Source organism: Tamandua tetradactyla, chromosome 1, assembly GCF_023851605.1.
Source record: "Tamandua tetradactyla isolate mTamTet1 chromosome 1, mTamTet1.pri, whole genome shotgun sequence".
NCBI lineage: Eukaryota > Metazoa > Chordata > Mammalia > Pilosa > Myrmecophagidae > Tamandua > Tamandua tetradactyla.
In genome coordinates, this window is record NC_135327.1 from 109,082,093 (window position 1) to 109,109,872 (window position 27,780).

A 27,780-nucleotide genomic window follows, 5' to 3' on the forward strand; every position below is an offset into this window, starting at 1 on the left:
ATCTCAGGCCCTCTATCTCAGATCACTTTTCTTTTGCTGAAGTTCATTCTTTAGAATTTCCTTCAGCGAGTTTTTCCTGGCAGTGAATGTTTCAAGTTTTTGCATGTCTGAAAATATTTTATTCCACAGCTTTTTTTTTTCTTGCTTTTTCCCTCTGCTGGGTATAGAATTCTAGATTGCCGGCTCTTTTCTTTCAGCACACTAAACATGCAATTGATTTTTTATGACTTCCATGATGGATTTGGGGAGATCAGCTCTCTTCTGAATTTTCACCTATTTGGAGGACAGCTTTCTTTTATTTTCTTCTTCCTCTGGCAACTTTAAGCATTTTATTTCTCTCTTTAGGCTTCTGTAGGTTTACTCTTGTCTTAGTTTCCTAGGGTCATTGTAACAACACACCACAAACTGGGTGGTTTAAAACAATAGCAATGTACTGTCTCACAGTTCTGGGAGAGAATAAGTCCCAAGTCAAGGTTTCAGCAGGGTCACGCCTCCTCTGAAGTCTATAGGTTCTGGCAGTAGTTTGCCGACAATTCATGACATATCTCAAGCTCTGCCTGTGTCACATGGCTTTCTTCTCTCTTATATTCCAAATTTCCTCTCCTTGTAAGGACAGCAGCCCTATTGGACTGAGCCCCATTCTAACTGAGTTTGGTCTCATGTTAACCAATAACATCTTCAAAGTTTGCATTTCCAAATAGTATCACATTCACAAAACCACGTTGTTGGACGTTTAACACATCTTTTGGGGAGACACAGTTAAATCTATAACAATTATGATATATCTAGATTTGGCTTTCTTTCTCTTTATCCTGCTTTGGATTCCTTTGACATCTTGAAGCTATGAAATGATGTATTACATCAGTCCTGGAAAATTACTGGCTATTCTTTCTTCATATATCAACTCTACAGAGTCTCTTTTTCCTTTACTTTTGGAATGCTGATTAAATGTATGTTAGACTTTCATTCTCTATCCTCTGTGTCCCTTAACTTCTCTCCTCTTAAAATACATTCATCTATCTTTTCCCCTTGTGCTGTATTTGGATAAGGATTTCTAAAAGGTTCATAAATCCTCTCTAGGATTTATATCTAGTCTAACATTAAATTCTGATGTGAAACTCATTTATTTACTATGCAAATTTTTGTTAATGTCATTTTTTATTGCTAGGAGCTCCATTTTCTTAAGACATACATTAGAGTTTCTTGTTCCCTACAAATATTTTCAGTTGTTTTAGAATGTAAGTCTGATAATTCCCAAAAAATCTGCTTCTACTGTCTACTATTTGTGTTTATGCTCACTAAGATGCTTTGTTTTCTTGCATCTTACTAAGTTTTTACTTCATTCTGTTTGCTGACCTCTAAAAACTATTTATAGTGATTCATTGGATCTCGGGATGAGAGCGACTTTCTCCAGGGAGAAGTTGCATTTGCTTTGGCTTCACAGATGGAGGTTCTACCAGTTCAGTTTTTTTAGTCCACACAAATCATGCAAATTTGGCTGCATGTCTGAGCAAGGGTCAGACTGTGATTACAACTTCTTGGGGACATTTTTTCCTTCCCTCACTGCTCAGTGCCAAAGCAACATTCTTTGCTGCATCCTCGTGTCAGAAAGATGGGGTGGGATCATTTGGGGTTCCAGATTAATGTGGGAAGAGCTTTTAGATTCTCCACCTTGGGTGGATCCTGGATTTTCTTTTATTTTCCCCTTTACCTGGTAAGGATGTCAAAAACCAAGCCATATTTACTAGAGTAGCCAATGTCCTCAGCCCCAAACTAGTCCTTGTATTCTATGTGTTCCCATTTCCCCCTGGATTTTTGGCTCTGTTATTCCCTAATTAGCTCTTCAGTGCTTTATAGAAATAAAAAAAAAAAACGGTCTTGCATTTTTGTTTTTTTCTTAGTAGCAGGGTTGTCGTAGCAGGATTTCCCTAGTGGTGTGCAGAGTACTGTCTACCCACAAATGTCCATACCCTAATCCCTGCAACCTGTGGGTATGGAATTTTGCATAACAAGGGGGAATTAAAACTGCTGATGGAATTATGTTGCTAATTACTTGACACGGAGAGGGTACATTATCCTAATTATCCGGGTGGACCCAGTATATTCACAAGGGTCCTCACTGAGAGAGTTGGGCAGGCAGGAGAGCCAGTTGCATGATGTAAAAGGACTGAATCAGCCATTACTGGTGTAAGAATGAGAGGGCCAGGAGCCAAGGAATGCAGGCAGTCACTAGAAGCTAGAAAGGGCAAGGAAATGGATTCTCCCCTAGAGACTCCAAAAGGAAAACAGGCCAACCAGCATTTTCATTTCAGTTCCATGAGACTTATTTCATTCTGACCTCCAGAACAGTAAAATAATAAATTTGTGTTGTTTTTAAGTCAATGAGTTTGCCATAATTTGCAATAGTGGCAAAAGGAAATTAATACACCCAATCTTACCAGAAGCTTAATCTTATTCTTACTTTATTAAGTAAGAATGTAGTTGAATAAGAACAAAAAATAAATTAAGATAGTAATGCTGTCCCTGTATCCCTGGTTATTTTACACACTCAGTTTTATTTAAAACATTGCGATAGCATAATGACATGATACTAAGGAAAGTCAAGACCATTTTTGCACAAGCAAATTTGTTTATTCATTTGCTTATTTTACTATTAAGGATTGATGCTTCCTACATTAACTCTTGCTTGATTTGAAACTAAAAGACAAAATATTACAAATGGTAAACAAATTCCTTATTTTTGGCAAAGTGATATGAATTGAAATTTTAACTGGGCCTCTTACTCCACAGTTATAGCTAAGAATGGAATGGAAATTTTTGCTAAAAATATTTTCTTGACATTTTTAGCAAATATAAACTTAAATAACCACAGCTTTGATCATTTACTACATGTGAATTTTTGTGAGCTTTCACATTTGTTTAAATGACTTACTGAATCAAATTATTCTTTAAATTAGAACCAAACTTCATCTATTTAAAGTGTGCCAAGTTACTCAGCCTTACTGCTATGTGTTTGCTCACAGCAGCTGCTAATCCTGAGGGGACTAGCACAGAGCATGTGTGTTGCTTAGGGATGGTAGCCTGATGATGACAAGGAGCAAAGATTTACTTCCAGGCATCACGTGATATCGATTTTTCCCCATGGAATTTATATGAAGCTGAGGGAATATAGATGTATACAGGACTAACTTGGGAACCTGCAAAAGTGGCATTAGGAGAATTGCAGAATGAGTTATAATGGTACATCATGGGAACACAGGTTCAAGGCACAACAAACATCCAGAAAATGGTCCCTCTATTCCTTGCACTATATAAAGCATCCAGAAGGGCAAATAATCTCCTTATAATTTACACTGCACAGAAAGCCCAAAAGAACAAGGGAAGAAGTGCCATCATGGTCAAGCTCCCAGCAGGATCAATAGAATCAGTGGATGGAAAGAAGGGTGGGTAAAAGGCAGCTCTGCATGCCCCATTTTGGGTAGGAGAAGAGAGACCAGTCTACACTGTGGAGAACCCCTGTTCTGATGAGCCTCTGGGGCTTTTTGTTCCAAGTTCTTGGTTTAAGGTCTGGCAGGCCTTTTTCATTAGATTCACATCTTACCCAAGTTGTGGAAATGCACACAATAGAACAGAGGTAGGGAGAGGGGAAGGCTTCGTGATGGACACTTAGGGAGCATCTGAGATGTCTCCTGAGATGGAGGTGGGGGCCCAGGTCTGGGTGACAACCACCTAAAAGGTGCTTCTGTTCTCCCCAACAATTAGATCTCACTTCTCCTGACCCTGGAGCCACCAGGAAACTTTCCAGTGGTTCATATGTTTATTAAATTGCATGCTGCTAGTTAGTTGAAGGATATTGGACAAGTCCTTTAACCACCCCTGACTTTGTGTTCTCTCTAAAATGCTGAGGAATAACTATAATCATACCTTAGGCTCTCCCTCTCAAACATTCTGAACACATAGCTATCCACACACATAATGCTATTATATTATATATGGTATAGTAATAACTATCTCTCTCTGAGTATGTCTTTTAAAATAAAATTCAGTAAAAACAACAACTGAGCTCTATTGGCTGATGAGTTCTTACATTGGAGGTGAGAAAGTTTCATCTCACTGTGGCTCGGACAATGGAGTTCAAAGTTGTCTTAGTTTCCTTCCATGCAGAAAGTTTGTTTTATAATTCTTTGATATACTTTAAGAGTATAACTATTACAGAGAGCTGTTAAGAAAGTATAAAAACTATTTTCCCTCGGCTGATCATCTTCTATTGGTACCTACTCAAAAATTTGGAGATGTCCTCCTATGGAAAAAATGTTGGCTCCACTCATCTTGCCTGTCTGTAAAACTGCTCAGGGAGGATAATGAGAGTTGTTCAAATGTGTGCCTGTAGTTGCAATTAATATGTTCCCTAAAGAATTTTTAGCCTGGGCATGTATTTCTGTAATAGACCATGTCTCTTTTAAACTGAGAATCTGATAAATGATTGCTCTAAGAACTCTAGCTTATGTATTACTGCTTGATGTGGCTGTTTCCGATAGCACTTTTAGCCTAAATAGCCAGAACAATGGCATGAGTGGTAAAGTGGTTCACTATTTAGGAACTGTAAGCTTTTAAGATGTGCATATAAGTCACGTCAATCCTGCTGACCAACTAGATGTCAGTGATTTTGAAATCAAACTAAATTGTATTGAATCTCAATTCTATCATACACTGACGGAATGTCTTTGGACAAATTACTTAACCGTGAAATCTTTTCTTTATTCATAAAAAAATAGAAACCACTGTGTGTTTTGAAGAAGTTAGGTGAAATCCTTCATAAACTACAAAGCACATCATATTAGTCATTATCTTCTCATTGTGTGTGGTATGATGATATTAAGAACATAACACATACAGGAACAACAAAGGGCTTTTGTGTTACAAAAAGTAATTATGCGATTTCATTTGTTTCACATTTTTCCTTGAAAGAAGTAAATGAGTAAACAATTACTATGCATAATGAAAAACTGTGACATGGCTAGACAGTGAGAGGAGACCATAGGGAGCTAGAAAAGAAAAATCTAGCTTTCATTGGTAGCTCACAAAAAGCTTCTCAAAGGAGAACAAAGCTTTAGAGAGGTGTGAACATAAAGTAAGGAGGGAAAGGGAACAGGGGTAAATTTTTAAGTAGGAAGAAATGCACATGCAATGGTATGACAAGGTTTCCATATTCAATGAGCAGCAAATAAATAGTTTGGGTGGGGTGGCTGAGTGCGTATGTGGGGAGTGACTGTTCAGAGGAAAACCAAAAGCCTTTAAATATAGAAGTGATGTAAAAACATTTGGTCTTTTGGACAATTTTTCTGACAGCTTGAGGGTGGGGTGGGTGGGGAGCTGCAGGAGGAGGGTGAGAAAACAGTGCAAGCAATACTGAAGGCAGTGGAGCTTCTGGAGAAATTGTAGCTTTTACAAAGTTGGGATAGAGTTGAGTTAGGCTAAGGTGCTAAGCATTGGGAAAGCGTGAGGTTGATTAGAGAGGGAAGAGTCTTACAGAGTCTCCTAAATTTCTGCATGGGTGAGTTCATAGTCTCATTAAGGTGAGCATCTGAGAAGAAGCAAAAATTTGAAAGAGACGCTGAGTTTATTTATTGGCATATTTATTCGGAAGTCTCTGTGAGATTCCTGAAACTCAGTTGTAGGTGTGAAACTCAGGAAAACAGGGCAGGCCCGGAGGTGTGGCTTTGGGTGTCAGTGAGAAGATGGTAATTGAAACCATGTGCCTTGAAACCATCAGTCACCTTGGGAAATATTTTATTGTTCCTCACTTTGAGGCTATTATATGATTAGGTAATTATAATATCTCCTACTCACAGACTTTACAAGAGGAAACAACCTAGCATAGGTTATAGATTTCTTTCACAATTTCTACATTAGCTTGAAAAAAAAGTAAATGAGTCATACTTCACTTCTAAGTATGAATTGTCTATCTAAATAAACAGTTTTATATCAGCATTGCCACTATCACTTTCAGATAAAGTATTTTGGTTTATACTTGTAAGTAAAGGGATACACCTAGATTTTTTTTCCTCCCATGTGTCAAAATTGATCATTCAAGATATTTCCCAAATAAATGAACTTGATTTGAAGACATGCCATCCCAAGCAAGAATTCCCATGTTTTAGAAACCCAGAGCAGTCTTTTGTGATGGAATATAAATTCTAAGTTATGTCTACTCAGTCACTGAACTTTTTAAATTTAGGTGACTAAATTAGGCAATTAAATAGTATGATATATGGATCTTATCATTACTGGCAGATTTGCTTTATTAGTGATGAGATACTTGGGTATATTACTAATTGAAAATTGCTTATTTATTTTTTTCCTTTTGGAATCATATCATCATCATTTGTGTCTGAACAACTTTGAATGTGGACACTCACAGAATTTTTAATATAAAAAATTGACAAGTTTCTGTGTGTGGTGATGGATTTGATTTCTTATGGTGATTATGATTTATGCATTTAGAAGTGGTGAATTATTTTATAGAGAAAGAGGAGTTCATTACCTTTGTGATGATGATTATAACTTATTTTTAAATCTTTTATACACCAGATGTGTGAATTATGTGTCTCCATTAGCCCTTTCCAGTGTAGCATACTTAACATAATAAAGTAGAAATCTTACTTTAGGACCTCCCTGTTCATCCTATGAGAATTAGTACAATTTAAAATGGTAGGTGAAAATTAATAGTGTGCTAATTCTATCATTAAATTCTAACCTTTTGAAGCAATAATGATTCTTTATAGTGCCATAAATCATATTCCATTGTTAACAAGATGATAATAATCATTCTATATTATAATTTTTTTTTAAAGACATCTCCTGTTATAAGTAAATGTGGGCTTTACGCCAGGGAGAACGTTGGAGAACTTTTAAGTCTGAGAGATTGATCCACAGCTGGAAAGCGCCCCAAAGTGTTTTGATGGCTGAAAAATATGTTTTCCATTATTCAGCTCTCTACCAAACTATTTCTTGTAGCTTGAAAATAATAAAGATTTTGTAAACCCCAAGAGGTCTTTTTTGATCCATGAATGAAGTTTCCCCAGATTCATATAACTAAACTCTGACTTCCTTTTAGCCATTGAAATTCAAAACCCTTCCATTTATTAGTATGGCACAGGAAAATTCCTCCAAAAAATGTCAACACTTTGTATTTTAATGAAGTCATTGTCAGTGCAGAGCGTAGTTTTGATTCCATTTAAGCTGAGTGCAATAAGATATGAAAGGATGTGAAAAGTGCATAATGGAAGTAAATTAATTAAAACAGACTGTTAGAGTAGGCAATCGGGAAACCTTTAAATTATTATTTAAAGTTTTCTTTTATCAAAAGTTCCTTTCTGATACCTTTCTCCTTTTAATTATCAGAGAATGTATTTTATTCATATTTCAAAATTTAGGATTTATAAATATTCAGAAAAATGAGATATGATGTTTGCAGCTTTAAAATTTTTTTACCCAGAATTTAGGTGACTTTAAATGTCCAGTTGTGACTAGTAGTGCACTTTTACTCATGATTCATTGTACTTTCTCAGTGCTTATTTCTAGAGGAAACCAAGTATAATTCATGGAACCTTCTGGCATGACTTCTATAGAACTACAATCTTCATTTTATAATAACGCAATAGAAAAATTGAGTTGTTTAATCATATAACTGTTACTCTAGTAACTTAGTAGCTATTCTAAAGTAATATCCAGATCTCCATTCCAAATTCCAGATCACATGTATAGCGCATAACTATTTCTCTAGGATTGTGATTTTGAAATAATTTCCCTTAGAGTAAAATTGGGCATTATTATTAAGCGTTATTTAATATAACCAACTGAGTCAAAGGAAATAGGTACAGAAATCTCAAGGCTTAAAAAGTGGCACATTCACCCATCTTGCCAGGTGAAAAGAAATTGATGCAACATGTTGAACTTTAATCATTCCTATTTTACCAAGGAACCCAAATACACAGAAAACACTTGACTAAAATTGTTTGCAGTATGTACCAATCTTCATTCTTCCATATCAAAGGAAGAAAGGGATGGGAAGAACATCAAAAAAAGAATGTGCCGATAACTTCGTCTTCATTTAGTTGATACTCTCCACTCCTACTCCTATCAAGTTGTTTTTTTTATTTTAAATCCGATTTGCTGTGCCGCCTTCTCCTTGCCGCTGCCTGCCCTCTTGTGGAGAACAGCAGGATGATGAAAAGAAAAGTATGGGAAAAAGACAAATGGCAGAAAATTCATAGTGAGATGATATATAAGTACGTAGGACAGGTGAGACTTCATGTCACTGGATAATCACTTCTAATAAGAGCGCTATTTGTAGATTTCAAAATAATTTCTGTTATTGAATTTATTTGTAACCACTGGATGTCAGTTGGCTCACTTTGCTTCAAAATTGCATGAGATAATCCTAGAGAAAAGGAAAAGAAAAAATCTTGTCCACTGTGCTCTCAAAGGTCAGAGTTGACCATCTTATTACATTTTGGTGCTTCGTGAGAATATCTGGGGTGGAGATGGGTGAAGACATCACTTCCCGGTTTTGTTTAAACAGTGTCATCAATAGTTTAATCTCAGTTCATGCAGGCAGCATCCTAAAAATCAGTTCCTATTTTTTAGGTTTCGACTGGATAATTAAAAAAAAAAAGAATCATGACCTGTAAAGGTTCTGTCAGGGACTTCTGAAATAAACAGAATCCTTGACTCATCACCAATAACTGAATAAATAGGATTTTTATTATGAAATGACCTGGCAAACCCCACACTTTTCAATTGTGAGATTTCCCCTCTATTTCCATCATGTAATTAGTGCAACAAAAATTAAATTGTCACCATTTAAAAATAAAAAGTTGGGAACTGAAAACTTTTCAGTTTTCCTTATACCCATAAATTTGAGATTCTACTCAAAGTTCCTGCTTGATTTTTGGCCTTGTATCTCTGTCCAATTCTTTCCTTCTGCAGCTGTTTGCTAGGTGCATTCTTATTTAAATAAAGGGGCTCTGTGGAGAAGACCTCAAGGGAGTAGAAGGAATAGAGGGCTGCAAAACAGAAAGGGATGAAAGAGACTTTAAAAAACGAAACAAATATTATGAGTTTAAGTAGGTCAAGAAACTTAAAGTTTGTTTTTATATTGTAGTGTGGGAATTGCTGGGGTCTTTGAGCACAGACCTGACTTATATTACAGAATAAAAAATTTCTGAGGATGCAGTCCAGCTTTGGGTAGGGGTGGGGAATTCTTCTTTGTGAAAGGGCTGAAGGTTGAACAAATGGAAATTCACGATTTGGACTTGTGAATAGAAGTTCATGAAAATAGTGTTGGGGCTTTCGAGCTCTTAGAGATATACCAGCAAACTTGTTCTTTTCCTGGCACAAGTCATTATTTTAATGATTAGTAGAAGAGACTATCAGAAAAGAATTGATGCAAACAATTCAGCAACCTACAATAAAAAAAGAAAAAAGAAGCCATATACACACACGCATACATTTGTATTCTTTCTTTTCCACGTAACTTTTTTAAAAGGCACGGCCAACTTAATATTCCATTTTTCCATAGTCTGCATCAAGTTCCCCATGCTCAACTTCTTTCTTCTGCTTTTCAGCACCTTCCTATCCCTCACATTCTTTTATGGCAGAACACAACTCTCTCACTTTTTCTAACAAGAAACACACATTGCAGTTAAACAGCCGAGCCCATCGCCATACTCACGTCACAGGTCAAGCAAGATCACTTACATTTTTTAGGGGGTCACTTCTTCTCACTGGGTGGGATATGACCTTTTTCCTGTTCATAGGAAAGAAACCACCCCAGATGTTCACCACCCCTTCTCCTTTTTTTCCCCCCATCCTCTTTTTCCTTTACTGGCCAACACATACTTAGATTGATCTTGCTAGTTATCTTCCACTTTGTTGACAAAAGATCGATCTTTATTTCTACCTATTGTATTTTAAATAGAAAACAACAACAGCAAGAAGAAACAGCTGACAGAACACGCTTTAGGTAATAGATTCTCAGTTTTTAACCTGAATGCATAATTCTGAAAATGTCTTGGTATTTGCCATATTATAAAGCCAGGAGTAACACGTATGCTTCCCTGTGCCTGTGCTACCATCTTAATGCCTTCTAGAAGTTGCACTTTTCTCCTAACCATCAGCGTTTGTGAGCTGTTTAAGCTCTTAAGAATATATTTATTTGTTCTGTTCTTCCTCCGAGGGTTGTTCGCCCTTGTCTCTTTATTGACTAATGCGGATTTCCTCCATCTTTCAATGTCCTATTTGGAGATTAGTTCCTGGAAAAGTGAACATTTGGACATGGAGAGTGTGTCTGCTGCCGTTTGGTTCTAGAGTTCACTGCCTTAATTTCTGTCATTTTCTTTGGACGAGCAATGCTACAGAATATCATACGCACCTTTACGATTTGTTAATTTCCTGGAGGAGTTTTGCTCTTTCACATGCCAGTTAGTGGTAAAATGATAGGTTCTTCCATTTATCAGATGAGGTAATGATCTGTTACTCTTTACATTTGAAGGTAGTATGAGTGTTATAGTTGAATGAGTATCAGCAAGAAAAAAATGCTTCTTTTATTTGAAGATTACTTCTATGTTTTTCTACACACTTCTTGAAGATTTTTTGAAGTTTTGTCTACGTCCATTAATATATAAATAATGGCTGTATCAGTCAATATATTAAGATTTGTAAAGACTTGACTATCATTATGATAAGCTAATCATGTTGTATGATTTTCATGTCTGAGAAAAATATGCTTTGATCTTCAACATAAGCCCAGTGTGATTCAGGTAATAACAGTCGGTCTAGGCTCCATGTTTCCAGGTGAGATAAACGTGCCAATTTTGCTATGGTGAATTCTAGCCAGCAGGACCTATTTGCTAGCAACTAATCATGCTTAGCTTTTCACTCACTGTGCTTTTAGTTGTATTTTCTGTACCTGGAGTTTCTGCTATTATGTCTTGGTTGCAGCTATTTTCACACCATAACCCCCTTTAAGAGTCTAAATCAAAAGCTACAAATTCCTTAAAATCTCCCTTGTTTCCCCCTCTGTTACCTCCTCTCTATTTTTCCCCCATGCCCCTCTATCAAGGAAGAAGTATTTTTTCTTCCTGAACCCTGAAGTTGTTGTCTGTGCTTACTTATTTAATGATATCCACTGTTTTTTGACTCACACAACGTCTTTTTTTCTTACCTCTTCTTTTTTTACATGCTCTTAGCAGCCACGAAAGGGGAGAGATGTGTTGAATCCTCACTATAATCATTGAAACTCTGAGTTCAGCATTGGTCTTTAGTAAATGCTCATCTAAGAAATGGACATCCCCCTAGTTTAGGTCCTGGTTTGAGGCTGGGATACAGAAGTGAGTAGTTCAGTCAGACAGTTTTGTCCCTCCAGAGCTTCATGGTCTCCTTGGAGATATCAAGAAGAAAATTAATCATGGCAAAACAGTCTTATCAGTATTATCATAGAAGTATGAACTGGAGGCACAGATCAGAGAGAAAGGCACTCATATGTTCCAGGCAAGGCACTTTAATTCCGTGAGAACAGCACTATTTATACAGCACATTATACATGCTATATCACATCATATTAGATGCTTTATTTTGTTTTATACAGATGCAATAGGCTCAGGAGACTAACTTGCTCAAGGTGAATAATGCGTAAGTATCAGAGGTATATTTTGAATTTCAAATATACCTGAACTCAAATTATAAAAAGTATGAGGAAAAGAATGCAGCAGTTTGGGGGTGATGACAAGAGAGTGGTTAGAGACCAGTTTCAAAAGGAGGTAATGCTTTAGCCGAGTCTTGACAGACAAGTAGAAATAGCAAAGTAGGGAGGGGGGTGGGCCATGATGAGAGTAGATTTAAGGTGTGAAATATCTTGGGGAGTTAGAGGAAATGAAACTTACTCAATGTGAGTGAGGCAGAGAGTGATGAATTAGAGGGGACATTTTGTTCTAAGACTTTTTATTTCAACCCAATCATGACAGAGTTTTAAGTAGTCAGACAAAATGATTAGTATTGCCCTGTTAGATTGGAGGTAAATATACCAATTGAGAGGCGATAGCTTGAAATAAGTGAGTGGTAATGATAATAGGAAAATATTAAAAAGATATAATTAGGGGATAGAATTGATCAGATTTGTTAAATGATTGAAATAGTGGGGAGACAAATAAGATGGGAGGAAGCAGATTTAGTGATTAGGTGATAAAGTATATGTTGAAGTAATTAGGTATTCCTATAGTTTATATCACATTGATACAATTATAAAGAAAATTGATGACCATATCTTCTGCAGTTACAATGCTTACTATACATAGCTAGTCTGTGTGTGTCTCAGTTTTAAACAGGTTTTTCAATAGCACAGAAGACATGAGTATGTTTGGCTTCCTTTATGGATTTACTACAATATTATATTATGAAATATGATATTTTGTATGAAATGTCATATGGATATTTTATTGAGTTATCTCGAATTACAACATTGTCCTTAGAAGGAAGTCATGTTAAAAATGAACTGAGGGCGGGCCGCGGTGGCTCAGCGGGCAAGAGTGCTTGCCTGCCATGCCGGAGGACCCCGGTTCGATTCCCGGCCCCAGCCCATGTAAAAAACAAACAAATAAACAAAATATAATAAAACAAGAAAATGTTTAAAGATGTTTCCCTTTCTTCCTCCCTTCCTTCCTTCTCTCTGTCTTTCCTTCCCTTCCTCCCTCTCTCTTTAAAAAAAAAAAAAAAAAAAATGAACTGAAATATGCCCTCTCAATATTGGATTTGGCAACCCCACCCCCACCCCCAAATAATAAATGTTTAACCAATTAGAAGAGCCTTTCTGGCTATTTAGATTTCTTGTTAACTCATTATCCATTATTTAGTCTTTATGCAAAGCTCACTCATGTTTGCTGACTTCCCCGTCAACTGATAAACTGAATATAATTCTCTTTCCATGCTTGAAAATTATTTCATAAAAATATTCTTAGAGTAAATACACTCTTAATTGTTTGAAAATTGTTCCCATCCTCACATGATAATGATCAATATTGCTCTGGAAGGAGAATATGCGAGATATATATATATATATGTATACAAATTTGTATGTCTTAGTCTCAACTTTTTGGCCAAGTGCACCACTTTGGCCATAATTTGTCTGTGATGCGCCCTGCAGGAAATCAAGAAAGAGTTGAACCTTTTCTTTCAAAATTTGCATGCTTTGGCAAGTACTCATGAGTCATTAGATGCTGAAAATTTACCACATTGTGCGGATATAGCCCCATTTCTGTTAAGATATTTGACTTGAAAGAAGTCCATTTAAAACTGCATTCCTAATGCCAATAACTACAATAATAAAATGTAGCACCACCTAGGATTTATATACTCCGTCCTTTAGAAGTATTAAAACTATTTTCCGTTTTCACTGCTCTACATTCTTTAAAGCCTGGTGTCAGTGTGGTTGGTGTTTGATGGTATGTTCCAGTGACTTCATACCTGCACTCTCTTTATGCTGGGATTAGAAGTGTGAATAGAGGCTCTGGCGATAGGTCAAAATGGGGTTCTCTTTACATCAGTTCAGTGAGTACTGAGAAGGACTCATTTTAATGGACTGATTGTGCACATGCAGTGTGTGTGTTTTTGTGTGTGTGTGTGTGACAGAGAGAGAGAGAGACAGAGACAGAGAGAGAGAGAGGGAGAGAGAGAGAGAGATGTTGGGGAAGCTCTGTAAGGAAGACAGGAATAGATAGCTGTAATAAAAGGTAGTCTCTAAAACCAGTATTATATTTCATTTTAAACAAAGTGCAGTAGGAAAACAAGGAATGGAAATTATTATTCCAGCTAAGAGATTTTAGAAAGACTACGGCAAGGTGGACTAGTGGAAAAACACTAGTTTGGGCTTCTTTCAAGCCCTGGGATAAATCCCAGCTTGATTAGTTTTAGTTTTGTAATGGAATTGTGGGGGCAGGTTATTTGTTTTTCCTGAGCCCCAGTTTCCTAATCTGGAAAAGAGAAATAAAAACACTGACCTCATGGATTGGGGCAGAGAGGAACTAGAGTATCTGTATTTGTAGACTAGCGATCATTTTCTTCGTAATCTGTCTTTATTGCTGCTGTTCTATTATGCTTGTTGTACTGGTTGCTATGATTGTTACTGCATAAAGAGGATTTAAGCCATGGCCTTGAATATGAAGAAGATTTTGAAAAGGAGATGGAAAAGGGGTGGACTGTGAGCAAGGGCGTGTTGCTGGGACAGTGCCAGGTGCTCGTCTCTCTGCTGCAGGGTGCCTGGTAGGAATTGCTAAAATCATAGACGTTCTGGTTGGAAAATTCCTAAATTTTATTAGACAAGATGATGTAAGTTGCCCTGTCTAATATCTTCCCACGTGTTTTCTATTGAGGAACTCATAAAATAGCTAGATAAGCTCTGGGGCTTGTGAAATAAGGTGAAAGTTATATAAAAGTCTCTCTTTGAGGTTGAACAATCCTTCTGCCTCGGAAATTATGTAAACAGAGTCTGAATCTTGTCCATCATATTGTATAAGTGGTTTCTGTAGTGGTTGAAATGTTAAAGCTGGTGATTGTACACGCTCATCTGCTGATAAAGTCTAATTCTGTAAGGAAAAAAAAATCCTATTATTTTAGCTCAGATTGTTTCTATGTCATAAACCTTACTTTTTTCCTTAAACGTTGCATTTGATAGACAAGTAATTGAAGAAAATATATATACAATATAACACTCTGATTTTGTCCAAACGAGATCATATTAATTATATTGTATACACGTAATTATGCACGTAAACATATATATGGATTTGAAGCCATAATTTTTAATGATTTCAAAAGATGTATATAATGATGTGGGGAGCTCTGTATAAACAACAACTATTGGTGGACATTAAGGTTTTCCAATGAGTTACCGAATTTTTACTATTAGAAATTAAACTATGATGACTGTTAGTGTTTCTAGGAGTTGTTTCTATATTTTTTACTGTTTCTTTCCAAATAAGTTTCCAGAATTGGAATCCCTTGAGTGAAAAATGTTGCAATCATTCTTAGGGATTCTGATAAATATACCACTCTGCTTTCTAAAACTGTTAGACTATTATGCACTTCCATGAATGATGGTACTCATTTTCTGTATTTTCATACCTACAAAGTATTTTAATTTGCAATTACTAGAATAGTGAGGATTTAGAACACATCATTATGATCTTTATTTGTTAACAGGAAGCTATAAATGTTTAATGTACAATCCCTACCGCATTATTTTTCTCCATAGCAAGTCTTACCATCTAAGTTATTAAATCATACATTCATTTTGCTCAGTATCTGTCTTTCCTCTATAAGGGCAATATTTGTGTTCATTTGTTTGCTGCTGTATCTTCAGTGCTTGGCATGTAGTACTTGGTAGGCCCATAGTAAGTACTCAGTAAAATTTTCTCAAACAATGCCACATTAGGAATTTTTATTTTTTTAGATAATTTTAAAAATTAAAAATCATGTGAAGGTTAAAATTATGTTTTCATATTCATAATTATTAGAGCACTTTTTTGGATAAATTTCATGACTTCATTTTTCTATGCTTCTTTATCATGTAGTAAATTATTATATGCAATCTCTCCATTATTTTCCATCTCTCACGGTATTTTCTTCATCAGAATGAAACTTTAGATAAAATTTAGTAATAAGCTCAAAAGTAATTAGGAAAACTGAGTAGTCAATGAATTGTCAGATATACTATGACTGTAGATAATATTTCAACACATCAATAATAACAAATTATAAAATATAATAAAATCTCATTTTCAGTAATAACAAACATATAAATGTCATAGTGCTAATACTAATGAAAAAAATAAATGTGTTTGATATATAGGAAGAAAACCTTAAAATTTTACTAATATTTTCTTTTAAAATGTGAATAATTTTTGATGAATATAATTTGGGGGGATGGGAAGGATGTTTATTTTAAAGGTGTTATGTATTTTAGTATTTATTTAGAAGCTGAAACTCATTCCTATCTAAACATCATTGGGAACTGGGGTTTTACCAAAATATTTTAAATATTGAAGGGCGGACTGAATAAAGAACAGTTGGGTTGAAAAAGGAGGACCAGGAATACGGTTCCAGAGGCTGGAAAATCAGAGACCACACTGATGGAAATATGAATATTTAAATTCTTCTCTACCTTTCCTTATCTTATTCACTTACAGGCTTTTCTCATTCTCCCAAACCAACACAATTTCAAAAGCAAGCACAGAAAGAATCTCCATGGTACTGCAGCATGCATAGGATGGTGCATTTCTCTAAATTAGAAATATTAGAAATTGAACTAAAAGTCATAGTGACACTATCTGGCTTTCTTCTTCCATTTTCCATGAGTAGTAATGCTTAACTATTTACCTAGTCCCTCCGGCAGAAAATCTCAGGAGGCAGTTTTCATTTCTCCTTCCTTTCCTCACTCATATGCAATCAGCCGTTTAGCCCACTGGAGCCAGCAATATAATTGGTTCTCAACTGTACCTACATCCAGGTAGCTTAACAAACCACCCAGGCCCTGGTTCCACTCCCCAGAGACTCCGCTTTCATGGTGTCGAGTCCAGTCAGGAAGTCACATTTTTACAAATTCCCAGATTTTGAGAGGTTTAGCCAAAATGAAGTGCTGATCTGAGTACTCCAGGTTAACCCCCCTTAAATGCCTGCACAGTGTATTATAGTGTCTTCCTGATTTGTGTCCTGTGTCCCATTTACTGTCCCCACTCCACAATACCACTCTTCTCCCCATTGCCTGGGGGATACGGCACAGATCCCATCTGCCTTCTAGTCTTAACATATGGTCACACTCATGCTTCTCAGCCTTGTGTCCATAATCTTGTGTCCATAATTGTGCATCCCTGCTCCCACCTTCCATGTTTCCCCCTCCATCCTCGAGTATTATTTTTTTCTTTTCGTCTTGTGAACTCCTGTTTTGACTCCATTTCTTCCCTATAAAGTTATCTTCAGTGAGGTTTCCTAGGCACTGCTAGGCCTCCAGCTTCTTTGACATTTGTCACGTGGTTTTTTATTAACTGTTGATTTAGTCCTTGAGGGTAGGGATTCTTCTTCATATCCATGTCTCTTCGACTTCCCAGCCCCAACACGATGCCTATAAGAGTTCTTCAGTGTATTTGTTTAGTTGTAATATTATTTTATGGCTTTTGATGAGTTTCTTCCCCATTTGTACATAAGCAAACGATGTGAGCATTTTCTAAATTCTGAAAGAAAGCATTCTGTGTTATAAGGATTGAATTATATTTAAGAAGTTATCTATACCTGTAAAATTGGAAAAGTAATAATACACCTGAAGAAAAGGTGTGCATTGCACAATTACTCGTATTGCAGGAATATACAATGAGATCCCAGGCTTATAAAGTTTCTTTTTGCAGCAGTGAATATAGTTGTCAAAGAAGCATTTACTTTGTTTGTATTCCTTTGCTTTGTATGTCTATCTTTATGTATACATAGGCACATACCTTAGGTTTTACCACAAATATTTTAATTTTAAAAAGATAGATTAAAAATTCACATGCTGTAAAAAATATAACATGCACCATCTGAAGACCTTAAGTTTGTAAACATCATCTGACTTGCACATATGGTGGTATTGTAAGTACTGGAGGAATTACTGTAACCCAGAAAATGTGCAAAGCCTGGGTTTTTGTGTAGGTAAGAATAAGTGAAATTCACTGTCGATATAATGGAACTAAATTATACTGAATAGCTTCCATTATCTGTCCTAATTTATATTTTCCAAGCTCTTTTCTTTTTTGCTTAAAAACAGCCTCTAGAAAAAAAAGAGTTAAAATTGTGTGTTCCTGGACCACTCATTCAGCAATTCCTAATCAGCAGGTCTGATGTGAGGACTCATAATCTGTCTACAACCAACATTCAGATGATTGTTCTTTGAATCATCGAGAAATTGGGGGAAATATTGACCTAGGTAATATTTATATATTTATTTATTATTATTTTTATTTTGCATGGGTAGGCACCAGGAATCGAACCCAGGTCTCCGGTAGGGCAGGCAAAAACTCTGCCTGCTGAGTCACCGGGACCCGCCCTGACCTAGGTATATTTAAAATAATTTTTTTCTTTTCTTTAAATGGTCTAGTAAATTGGAATGTGGGTATATGTAACCAAGCATTGCAGGGTATCTATAGGAAAAATTATGTTAGAAATAAGAAAGCAGCCTGGTGGCTCCATTCCTCCGTGTCAGTACATGGAAACTCAAGTTCTGCTACTTGAGGTCAGAATGCGCAGGACTTACTACAAGAGAAAGCACACAGAGCTGTTGAATCCAAGACCTGCAAGAAGATAATCATGAGTGCATTTGATTTCCTCCCTTAGGTCTTAAGCAGTCCTACAGAAAGAAAAGTTCACTAGTTTTATTTTACCCAGCAGTTTCCTAACTTTCTGTATCTCAGAAAAATTTTCTGTGCTCTCCAACACTCAAAATCTATTATTATCCTACAAGAACAGTACTTTAAGAAATATTTTGGGACATGGTGGGTAGAAACACTATTCTTGTACCTGATGCTGCGACAACTACATAAAGGTGGAAAATTCAGACAAAGAAATAGTTACATGACTCTCTACCAAAGTCATATCCAGCTGTCTGTCCACTTTCAATTAACGTGAATTTAATTCTTTTTAGCAGAGTTCATTTTCTCAGTTTTCGCAAATCAACTAATTGAGGAACTGAAAAAAATTAGTCTTAAAAACTAGGATTCAGTACCTACCTACCTTTCTTTGACTTACTCTGTAGGCACATTTTATTTCTCAAGGAACACAGTAGAAGCTTGTACCAAATTTTCCATAGGTAAACTCATAAAGCAATAAATATTCTTGAAGAAATATTATAGACTCAATACAGTCTACATATCAAACGCTTTTGTAAGTAGAACACTTAGATTTCTTTTTCAGAGATTTTGTATTCTTGCTAAGCCACAAGACATATATTACCAAAGTAATGACTAAGTTATTGGAGTAAAACTATACTTATTAGTAATATGTGGGCCTTTTTGTCTAAAATATATATTTTTAAAGTGTTCTTAAAAATATACCAATTTTAAAAATTGAGCAAATTCAGAATATTAACCATAAAACCTTTATATTTTTAATTTTAATAATAAATAATAATTCATTAATTAGTTCTATAAAGAAATACAATTCACACTTTAAATACTTCTATTTTATGGAACTGACTTAATGGTGAAAAAGTACTGTAATCTTCTTTTCTTGGTGTAATGTAAATTAAAGAATTGGGAATATTTTAATGATTTGAAATATGAATTCAAGTAAATTTCTATATGTATGAAAATACAGTATTAAAAGATTTAATTTTTCTAAATAAAAAGGAAGAAGCAGCTTTTCTGCGACTCTTAAGATTCAATAATAATAGGAAGAGAAAATATAAAGAGTGAATTTAAAAAAAAAAATGTTTCAGTAGAGCCAAAAGTGTCAGGTAATGGAGCAACAACACTCTTAGCAGATTTCTGACTACCAGAGTTTTGGATCGAGTCCCAGCTTTAGAAGTTGGATGAAACTGGTGTGATGTTTGCCAAAACTGATGGAAGCTCAAAAATGTTTAAATTTTTTTTTTTAATCCTCAGTTTATAAAACTGGAAGTATTCTTTCTTCTTCAGGCATAGCTTCACTTTTTTCCAGGATGATTTCATTCCTAAAATATATGACTACAGTACATTCAGTAACTTATTTTGAAGGCCTGTAAAAAGTGATGAAAATTGAACTGAAAATATGTGCATCAGAATCTCTATGAAAGCATAGGAAAATTACACATATATAAGGTTGAAGAAAAATTTCCTATTCTGTTTTCATGTGTAAAGAAGCAAATATGATACAGACTGATTTAGGTACAGAGAACTCTGCCTTTACTAATCTATAGAATTTTTCATTCATCCTTTCCTACTTAAGGGAGATAAAAAGGAAAATAAGATCTCCATAGATTTCATACAAATGCATCATACCACATGCTACCATCAGGAAGATAAGCTTCATGATAAGTAATAATAATCCACCAACTACAATTCTAGCTCAACATTAAACTTGGGTAAGCAAATTTCTGTCTTGTATTTGTGCATTTTAAAATTAAAAATTTAATATTAGGGAAACAATTCAAAGTTTAAAACATATTTTTAAAGACTAGTGTTTATTTTTATTTCTAAAAATATTAATTTAACAAAAATGATGGCTTAAATTTCATTTTTAGAAACTTTCAGCATAGTAGTCAAAGTAGTCTTGACTCGATTTCCATCTCACCTATGAAATAAATGTTATGGGTACATAGCTGCTGATTAATTAAACACTAATAGTTGGAAATGACTGAGATGCTGGGGGAGACCTTTTTAACACTGAAGACACATTTGGTCACGATTATAAAGAAGAACATCTAGCACGCATAAAAATTCTTTTTAATGGTGATAAAATGGAACTAAACTATTCTTTGATAACAATGAAGATACATGGTAAGTCAATGGAATGTTTTGTAGAGTTGAAGTGCCTACATATAAGCTGTGCTAGTTTGGATCTATTATGTACTCCAGAAAAGCCATGTTTTAATACTAGCCCGATCTTTTGGGGGCAACCATTTCTTTTAATCCTGATTCAATGTGACAAACTCAATTGCGGGTGTGACCTTTTGATTAGATGGAGATGTGACTCCACCCATTTCAGGTGGGTCTTGATTAATTTACTAAACTCTTTAAGAGGAGAAACATTTTGGAGAAACTTCAGAAATGACAGAAGCCTCAGCACCTACAGAGAGAGCAGGTGTAGACACTTGAAGAACAGTTGCTTCAGAGAAAGAGACACGGATGTTTGCAGATGCTTGGAGCCCAGCAGACATCATCAAATCATGAGACGTTAAGCAAGCCAGAACCTGAAGAGAACAAGGGAAGCCAAGAGATGAAAGCCAGCCCTGGAGAATCAAAGTGAGGAACCCCCACAGGAACCAAGGCTGAAAGCAACAGAGCCCAGGAGCAAGGGACCAGCAGTTGCCAGACACATGGCTACCAACTGGTAGAGATGTGCCTGACCCATCAGCCTTTCTTTAGTGAAGGTAACCTCTTATTGGTGCCTTGAATTAGACACTTTTACTTCTTTAGAACTGTAAACTTCTAATACTAAATTTCATTTTTAAAGGCCATTCCAGTTCTGGTATACCACATTCCAGCAGCTTGCAACCTAAACATAAGCATTCTTAAGAATATGCATATTGATAATAAGGTACAATTTGTAGTTGTATCAAATTGATATTACTTGGTTTTACAGTAGAGTTTATACATTCTTGATATTTTGTATATAAATGTTCAGAAATTGACTAAAATCTACCAGGATATAAGGTAGGGATAATAACTTGCCTTCTGTCAGATAGAGGAGCAGATTATGAATTTTCTTGAAAGACAAGTAAAGACTTTAATGTTTTATATTCTTGAACAATATAATTTATTTCAGCAAATAATTTACTGAAAATATTGCTTTAGCTGGTGTGGACATTTTGCTGGCAAACAGAATAGAAGTAGGAATGTTGGATATGGGAGCTGTTTAGTAGTAAAGTCACAAGATAAAGGTGAAAATACATGGTTCTGAATCTTTTGATACTTTCCCTTAACTTTTGCCTTGGTACCCTGTTTTTAAAAATCTCACTTAATAATTAGTATTTATTGAGTAATAAGTTTACTATTTTGTTTGTTTGGTTGGTAATTACACACTGAGTTGATATACTTCCAGGCTCCCACCGAAAAGAAACAAAACAAAAACAACCCTTGATAACTGCATGACCATATAGACCCCATGTATAAAATTTCCATTAACCTTTCTGAAATATTGAAAATAGCCAGTAGATACCCATTTACATCTTCACAGCCCCTTAGGACTCCATGTTGCTAACTCACAAACTGAGGAAAGGGCAGGGATGACAGTGGAGAGATTGAAGAAGATTTGAATTGAAATAATGCTCTTGAGAAGGAATAAGAAAAAGAATTAAAAATAGAAAATTCATTCTTTAAGGAAACTTAAAACATCATGTTTCTAATTCATGATTATAATACATATAAGGCAATGAGACTTTGTGAGGTTAGAGTGATTGTTTTGTTGTTGTTATATTAACAAGAATAAGCAACTGAAAAGGTAAACCAATGGGATTGCTGTTTTCAGTCACAGATTCAGTAATGAAAATACCTCTGGATGTGACCATATCATTTTTTCTCAGTTAACAAAATATTATTCAGCCATAAAAAGGAATAGAATTCTGATACAGACATGAATAATCTTTGAAGACTCCATGTTAAATGAAAAAAAAGTCAGGAACAAAAAGACAATATTATATTATTTCACTTCTATGAAATAACTAGAATAATCAAAGCAAATTAATTGAGACAGAAAGTAGATTACAGGTTACCTGGGGCCAGGGGGGTGGCTGGGGGAAGGTACAGAGAATGGAGAATTGTTGCTTAATAGGAACAGAGTTTCTGTTTTGGGTGATGACAAAGTCGTAGAAGTGGATGATGGTGTTGGTAGCACAATACTGTGAATTTAATTAATATTACTAACGAGTAAACATGAAAATGGTCAAAATGGGAAATTTTATGTTATATATATATGTTAGCACAATAAAAATTAGGAAAATAAAAACCAAGCAGAAGAGTTTATTATCATGCAACCTATATATGGTACCTCTAATAGTTATTCAATAAATATTTGATTATGGCTTTGAGATGGATAGAAATTTAACTTAATTTATAGTAAATTTTAATGGATTGATTATATTTTAATATGTATCAATGTCTCTGGCATTATCTCTAAGTTAACAGGTTACCTTATTTCTTAGGATTGGAAATGTTTAGAATATCTTGGAATATATTGCTTTAGCATTTTTGGGAGCAGGGTATGACATTTTTACCCTTCTAATGCATGTAAGTTTTTGCCTCCAGTTTGTGTAATCACTGCTCTTAAAGGCTGTCAGTGCCTGTTTCCTAGGGAGTGTGTACCAGTTTCACCTCCCAACTTTTCTTACTGATTGAAATAGATGGGCAGGAAGTTATCTGCCATCCTGGTTGAAAGCACAGTGTCATGTGATCCATAAGGAAAGGTGGTTGGTGGTGGAGGGGCAGTTGAACTGTTGTAGAAAGTATAATAAAATCTATCTCCGAATAACTGACCTGACAGTATGTAAAATATTGACTGAAAATAAATATGGATTGATTTGGATAAATTAGTTGTTGGAACCATTGTGAAGGCAATGAATAAACCAGGTGCATGCTTACCTTTTATATAAGTCAAGAAGAAATGAACATTCTTGATATGTGGTTGAAAATGGTTTGAGTTGATTTTTAAGTCTTTTCCATATAAATAATGGCTCTGGTTATCTTTAAATAATGCGTAGAGCATGTTTCAGTGCAGTAAATGTGGCTCACTGTGATTATCCACATATATTTTTCCAAGAAACAAAAGGGAAGCAATTTTGGAAATAATTGTTCTTTTCTAAGTAAGAAAACAATGAGGACTAGCCCTAATTCACAAAACATTTGCCAAGTTTTTGCAAATGTTTTTATGTAACTCTCAAGGGATTACCCCTTACTGAGAAGCAAACTCCCACCTATTAGAATTCTCTGAAACTAAGTAAGCAGCTCTGCTGGGATGATTTAACCCAAGAGGTCAAAGAAAGTACCTTTATAATTTTCTTTAAGTACTTTCTTCTAAAAGTAATAGTTTAAGCAAAAATTAAAGAGTTTATTGCTAAATTAGGTCAATGTTTAGACAGCAGATTTCCAGATTGCCCCCTCCTCATAATTTCCAAAATGGGCTAGTCTAAACTGAGATTATTGTTATAGTCGATCCTCATTTTGTTTCTCTGAATATGATGCCATCTCTATCTATATTATGTCACACTAGCCAGATGCATGAAATTTCCTGATAGTTTTATCAAAACCATTAATTATAATTAAGGCAAATATAAGAAAGAACATACTATATTTGTAATACCTATATCACATAAGAGGGTGAGTTCAAAAAACTCATGAAGGAAAGCTCCCTATACTCCAAAGTTTTTCTGTCTTTTTGACTTCTCTAGGATATTTTTCTGAAGCTAGGTGCTCTGGGAAAGAATCTAAAAGTGGCAATCACTGAATAGAGAACAAACAGAAATAAGAGCAGCAACAAGCTGCATGGATAAAGAAGTCAATTGTTGTCTAGAGGGAAAAGTGTTTATCTAGCAAAAGTGTGATATGAGAGAGCTGCAAGGAAGAGGGAAAACAAACAAAAACCTCCATAATAACTGCCCCTTTGAAGTTAATGACAATTACTTTAAACATGGATTAGAAAAAGCAATCAAAATTAAAATATTTGAAAATCTGCCATATTACAATCAATACTAACTATTATCACAGAAAAAAATTTTGGATGAATTAGTCCAAGTTGTATTTATTTTCCAAATGAAATTTAAAATATTTTTGCATGGTGTTACCCATTTCTTTGGTTTTACTGTAAATAATTTAAGATAGAATGTATGCCAGTTAATTTACTATGAGAAGATTCCTTTTAATCATTTTGTTATAGTGCGTTTTTAAAAAACTAAAAAGATATCTTTTGAATTTTCCTGAAGTCTTAATTAGAAAATTGATAATTATCTACCTTTTATAAGGATATATATTTCAATTCTATCATTATTTTATAAGCATTCACTTAATTCATAACTATAATCCTAAAATATTTTGCTTTCTTCTATTTTGATATTTCAAACCTCCATTTCAAGTAAAAAAAAATCTGATTTTGTTTCCTACACTCATTCATTTCTGTAGGGAATTTACCTGCATAGCAATGTATCGTTTTGTAATTTGTGCAGAACAAACACTGTTTTCCTGATGGCAGGTTTATAAAAGAAAACTGAAGGAATTTCTAAAAAGTATCCACATTCCATCTGTCCTGATCGCATTTTTGCTAAAAAATAAAATAAAGTTAAGACAAAATGCATTAGGTGGATTTAGGAACTGTGCTGGTTTGAAGGAACGTATGTACCCTAGAAAAGCCATGTTTTAATCCTAATCCCATTTTGTAGAGGCAGCCATTTCTTCTAATCCCTATTCAGTACTGTATGTTTGAGACTATAATTAGATCATCTCCCTGGAGATGTGACTCAATCAAGAGCAGTTGTTAAACTGGATTAGGTGGAGGTCTGTCTCCACCCATTCGGATGGGTCTTGATTAGTTTATGGGAATCCTATAAAAGAGGAGGAAACATTTTAGAGAAAACTGCAGATTCGGAGAGAGCAGAGAATGCTGCAGCACCACGAAGTAGAGTCCACCAGCCAGCGAACTTTGGAGAAGGAAAATGCCTCCCGGGGAACATCATGAAACAGGAAGCCAGGAGAGAAAGCTAGCAGATGATGCTGTGTTCACCATGTGCCCTTCCAGCTGAGAGAGAAGCCCTGTGTTCATCATGTGACTTCTCACTTGAACTTCATCAGCCTTCTTGAACCAAGGTATCTTTCTCTGGATGTTTTTGATTGGACATTTCTATAGACTTGCTTTAATTGGGACATTTTCTTGGCCTTAGAACTAAGTTGCTAATAAACTAGCAACTTATGAAATTCCCCTTTTTAAAGCCTCTCCATTTCTGGTATATTGCATTCTGGCAGCTAGCAAACTAAAACAAGAATTTAATAATATACTCAGTGGAATTAGTATTTTTTGATGTAAGGTTAATGAAAATACTATTTGGAGAGTAATTTATGTAGGAACTCAGTAAAAAAATTTAAGCAAACCTATAAAAAAATGGAACAATTGAAATCTACCACCTACCCATCTCAAAAAAATGATACAAAACAAAACAAAACCCAAACATAGAACCAACTGATAACTGCCATTTAGATAATTTGTTCTTCAAAAATTTGAAAGAGAGAAAGTAAATAGAGAAGAGTGATATCTGTCTTCAACCAGAAATGTTACCTTTGACCCCACGTAAACTATGCCCATTTCAAAACTTTATTTCAGAATGTGTGCTTCCAAATTAGAAGTAATAATAAACTAGAAACATACTGCTTTGTAGATGATACTTTACCTTAGGCAAAAATGTTAATCTAAAATAGCAGCTTGATACTAAAGATTGATGAGAATAGTAGGAGTCAAAAAGCTACAACTGTTATTTGATAAGCATATTTAGATTAAATGAAGAACTGAGAATCATGTGCTTGTAGTTTATTATACTGACTTTTCTTAAAATGCAGTTTTGGTTAACTACAAAGAAAAAGTCCATTAAATAAATCTGTTTGGGATATGTGATTGGGTGTGGTGCCGAACAGCGGCCTTATGTTTTAGTATAAATTGTCAAATGGGTGGTAATCTCCACAGCCCACGGAGATTGTACACAGAAGTTTCAAAAATTAGTATTAAAGCATATGACTTTACTTTTATTTTAGCCATTGAAATCTTTCTTCTCTGTCCCCTTCCCCAAGCATTTAATTGCCTTTCATATTGCTATAATTTTCCAGACCGTTAATGTCCAGGGGGAAATCAAGTTTATAAATAGAATGTAAATGATTAGAGTGTGTTGTTCTTTGTATTCTACAATCAAGGAAATTGTAGTTCAGTTAAATTTATTTTCTACAGCATAGATGTCAACTCTAAATCAATAATAAATACTGAATTATTACAAAAAGAGCTTAGAGGAATTGATATTTCAAAGAAGTAATCCCTTCAAAATTTTTGTGATGATAGCATTAAACCATTAGAATGTTTCCATATGGGGTACCTGATTCTTAACGAATTACATGGATTATATAAAAATCTACCTTAGATAGGCTTATTGATCTGTCCATCTATTTTAAGTAAATAATGCATTTAAAGCATTTTCTCCTTCTTTTGAGTTCATAAATTATCATCCATATTGTAGTTTGCAGCATTCTTTTAAATATATACTTGATAGTAAAACAGAGCAAGCCAAAAAGCTTTGTTAAAAATAGACAATTGCTTTTATTTTTCAAACCTTTAAAAAAAACCATGTAATCTTGGAAATACGAATGTAAGGTTCTCACAGAAGAAATGTTCTACTCTATTTATAGGCTTTCTGGAAGAACACTATGGAGTGTGTGTATGTATATATATATATATTTGCTTTTTTGCTCCTGGTGTCTCCATGGGAATTTCTTGGTTACAAAGCAGTTTTCACTTTTCTCCTCCCTACTTAGAATTTTTCCATTTTCCTCGCTTCACCAGTTTTTTAAGGTCAGTGATACTTTCATAACAAACAAAGATCTCCAATACCTTATAGTTCTCATGCCGCTTTTATGTGGAAGTAAGGTGGAAGTTTGGGGGATTGCTTTTATTTTTCTGATATTTCCGCTTTTCAGTTATGTATGATATATACTTCATCATTCACTTGCTCATTCATTTGAACATTATTTACCACGCATCTGTTACTTACTAAGCACTGTGCTCAGTATTGGATTTATAGCAGTGAACATGACATACATGGTACTTGCTCATGAAGTTTAGAATTTGGTGTGAGAAGGTATATAAATGGAGATTTACATGGTGTTCTAGAAGGACATAGGAAGGCCAACCAGCCTGGACTAGAAGGGACAGAGAAAAATAGAGGAAGTGATATTTAAAACTTTGACCTGAAAGGATCTTAGCCAGTGAAATGGATGATAGGGATTAAGATTCAAGGGAGTGGAAGGAATGTTTTAGGCCAAGGAA

General features: G+C 35.0%; 1 protein-coding gene across 2 annotated transcripts in view; it reads left to right on the top strand.

Moving 5' to 3' along the window:
- AGMO (alkylglycerol monooxygenase) overlaps positions 1-27,780 on the top strand; it is a 338,562-nt gene that overhangs the window by 241,742 nt on the left and 69,040 nt on the right. The window contains exon 13 of one of the 2 annotated variants that reach the window (XM_077163063.1): positions 18,056-18,163. The exons of the other annotated variant lie outside the window; for it this stretch is intronic. Coding sequence (XP_077019178.1) covers positions 18,056-18,136 — 81 coding nt within the window. The 3' untranslated portion in view covers positions 18,137-18,163. Of the gene's footprint in view, positions 1-18,055; positions 18,164-27,780 lie in introns of those variants that run through there. 2 annotated transcript variants of the gene reach the window in all.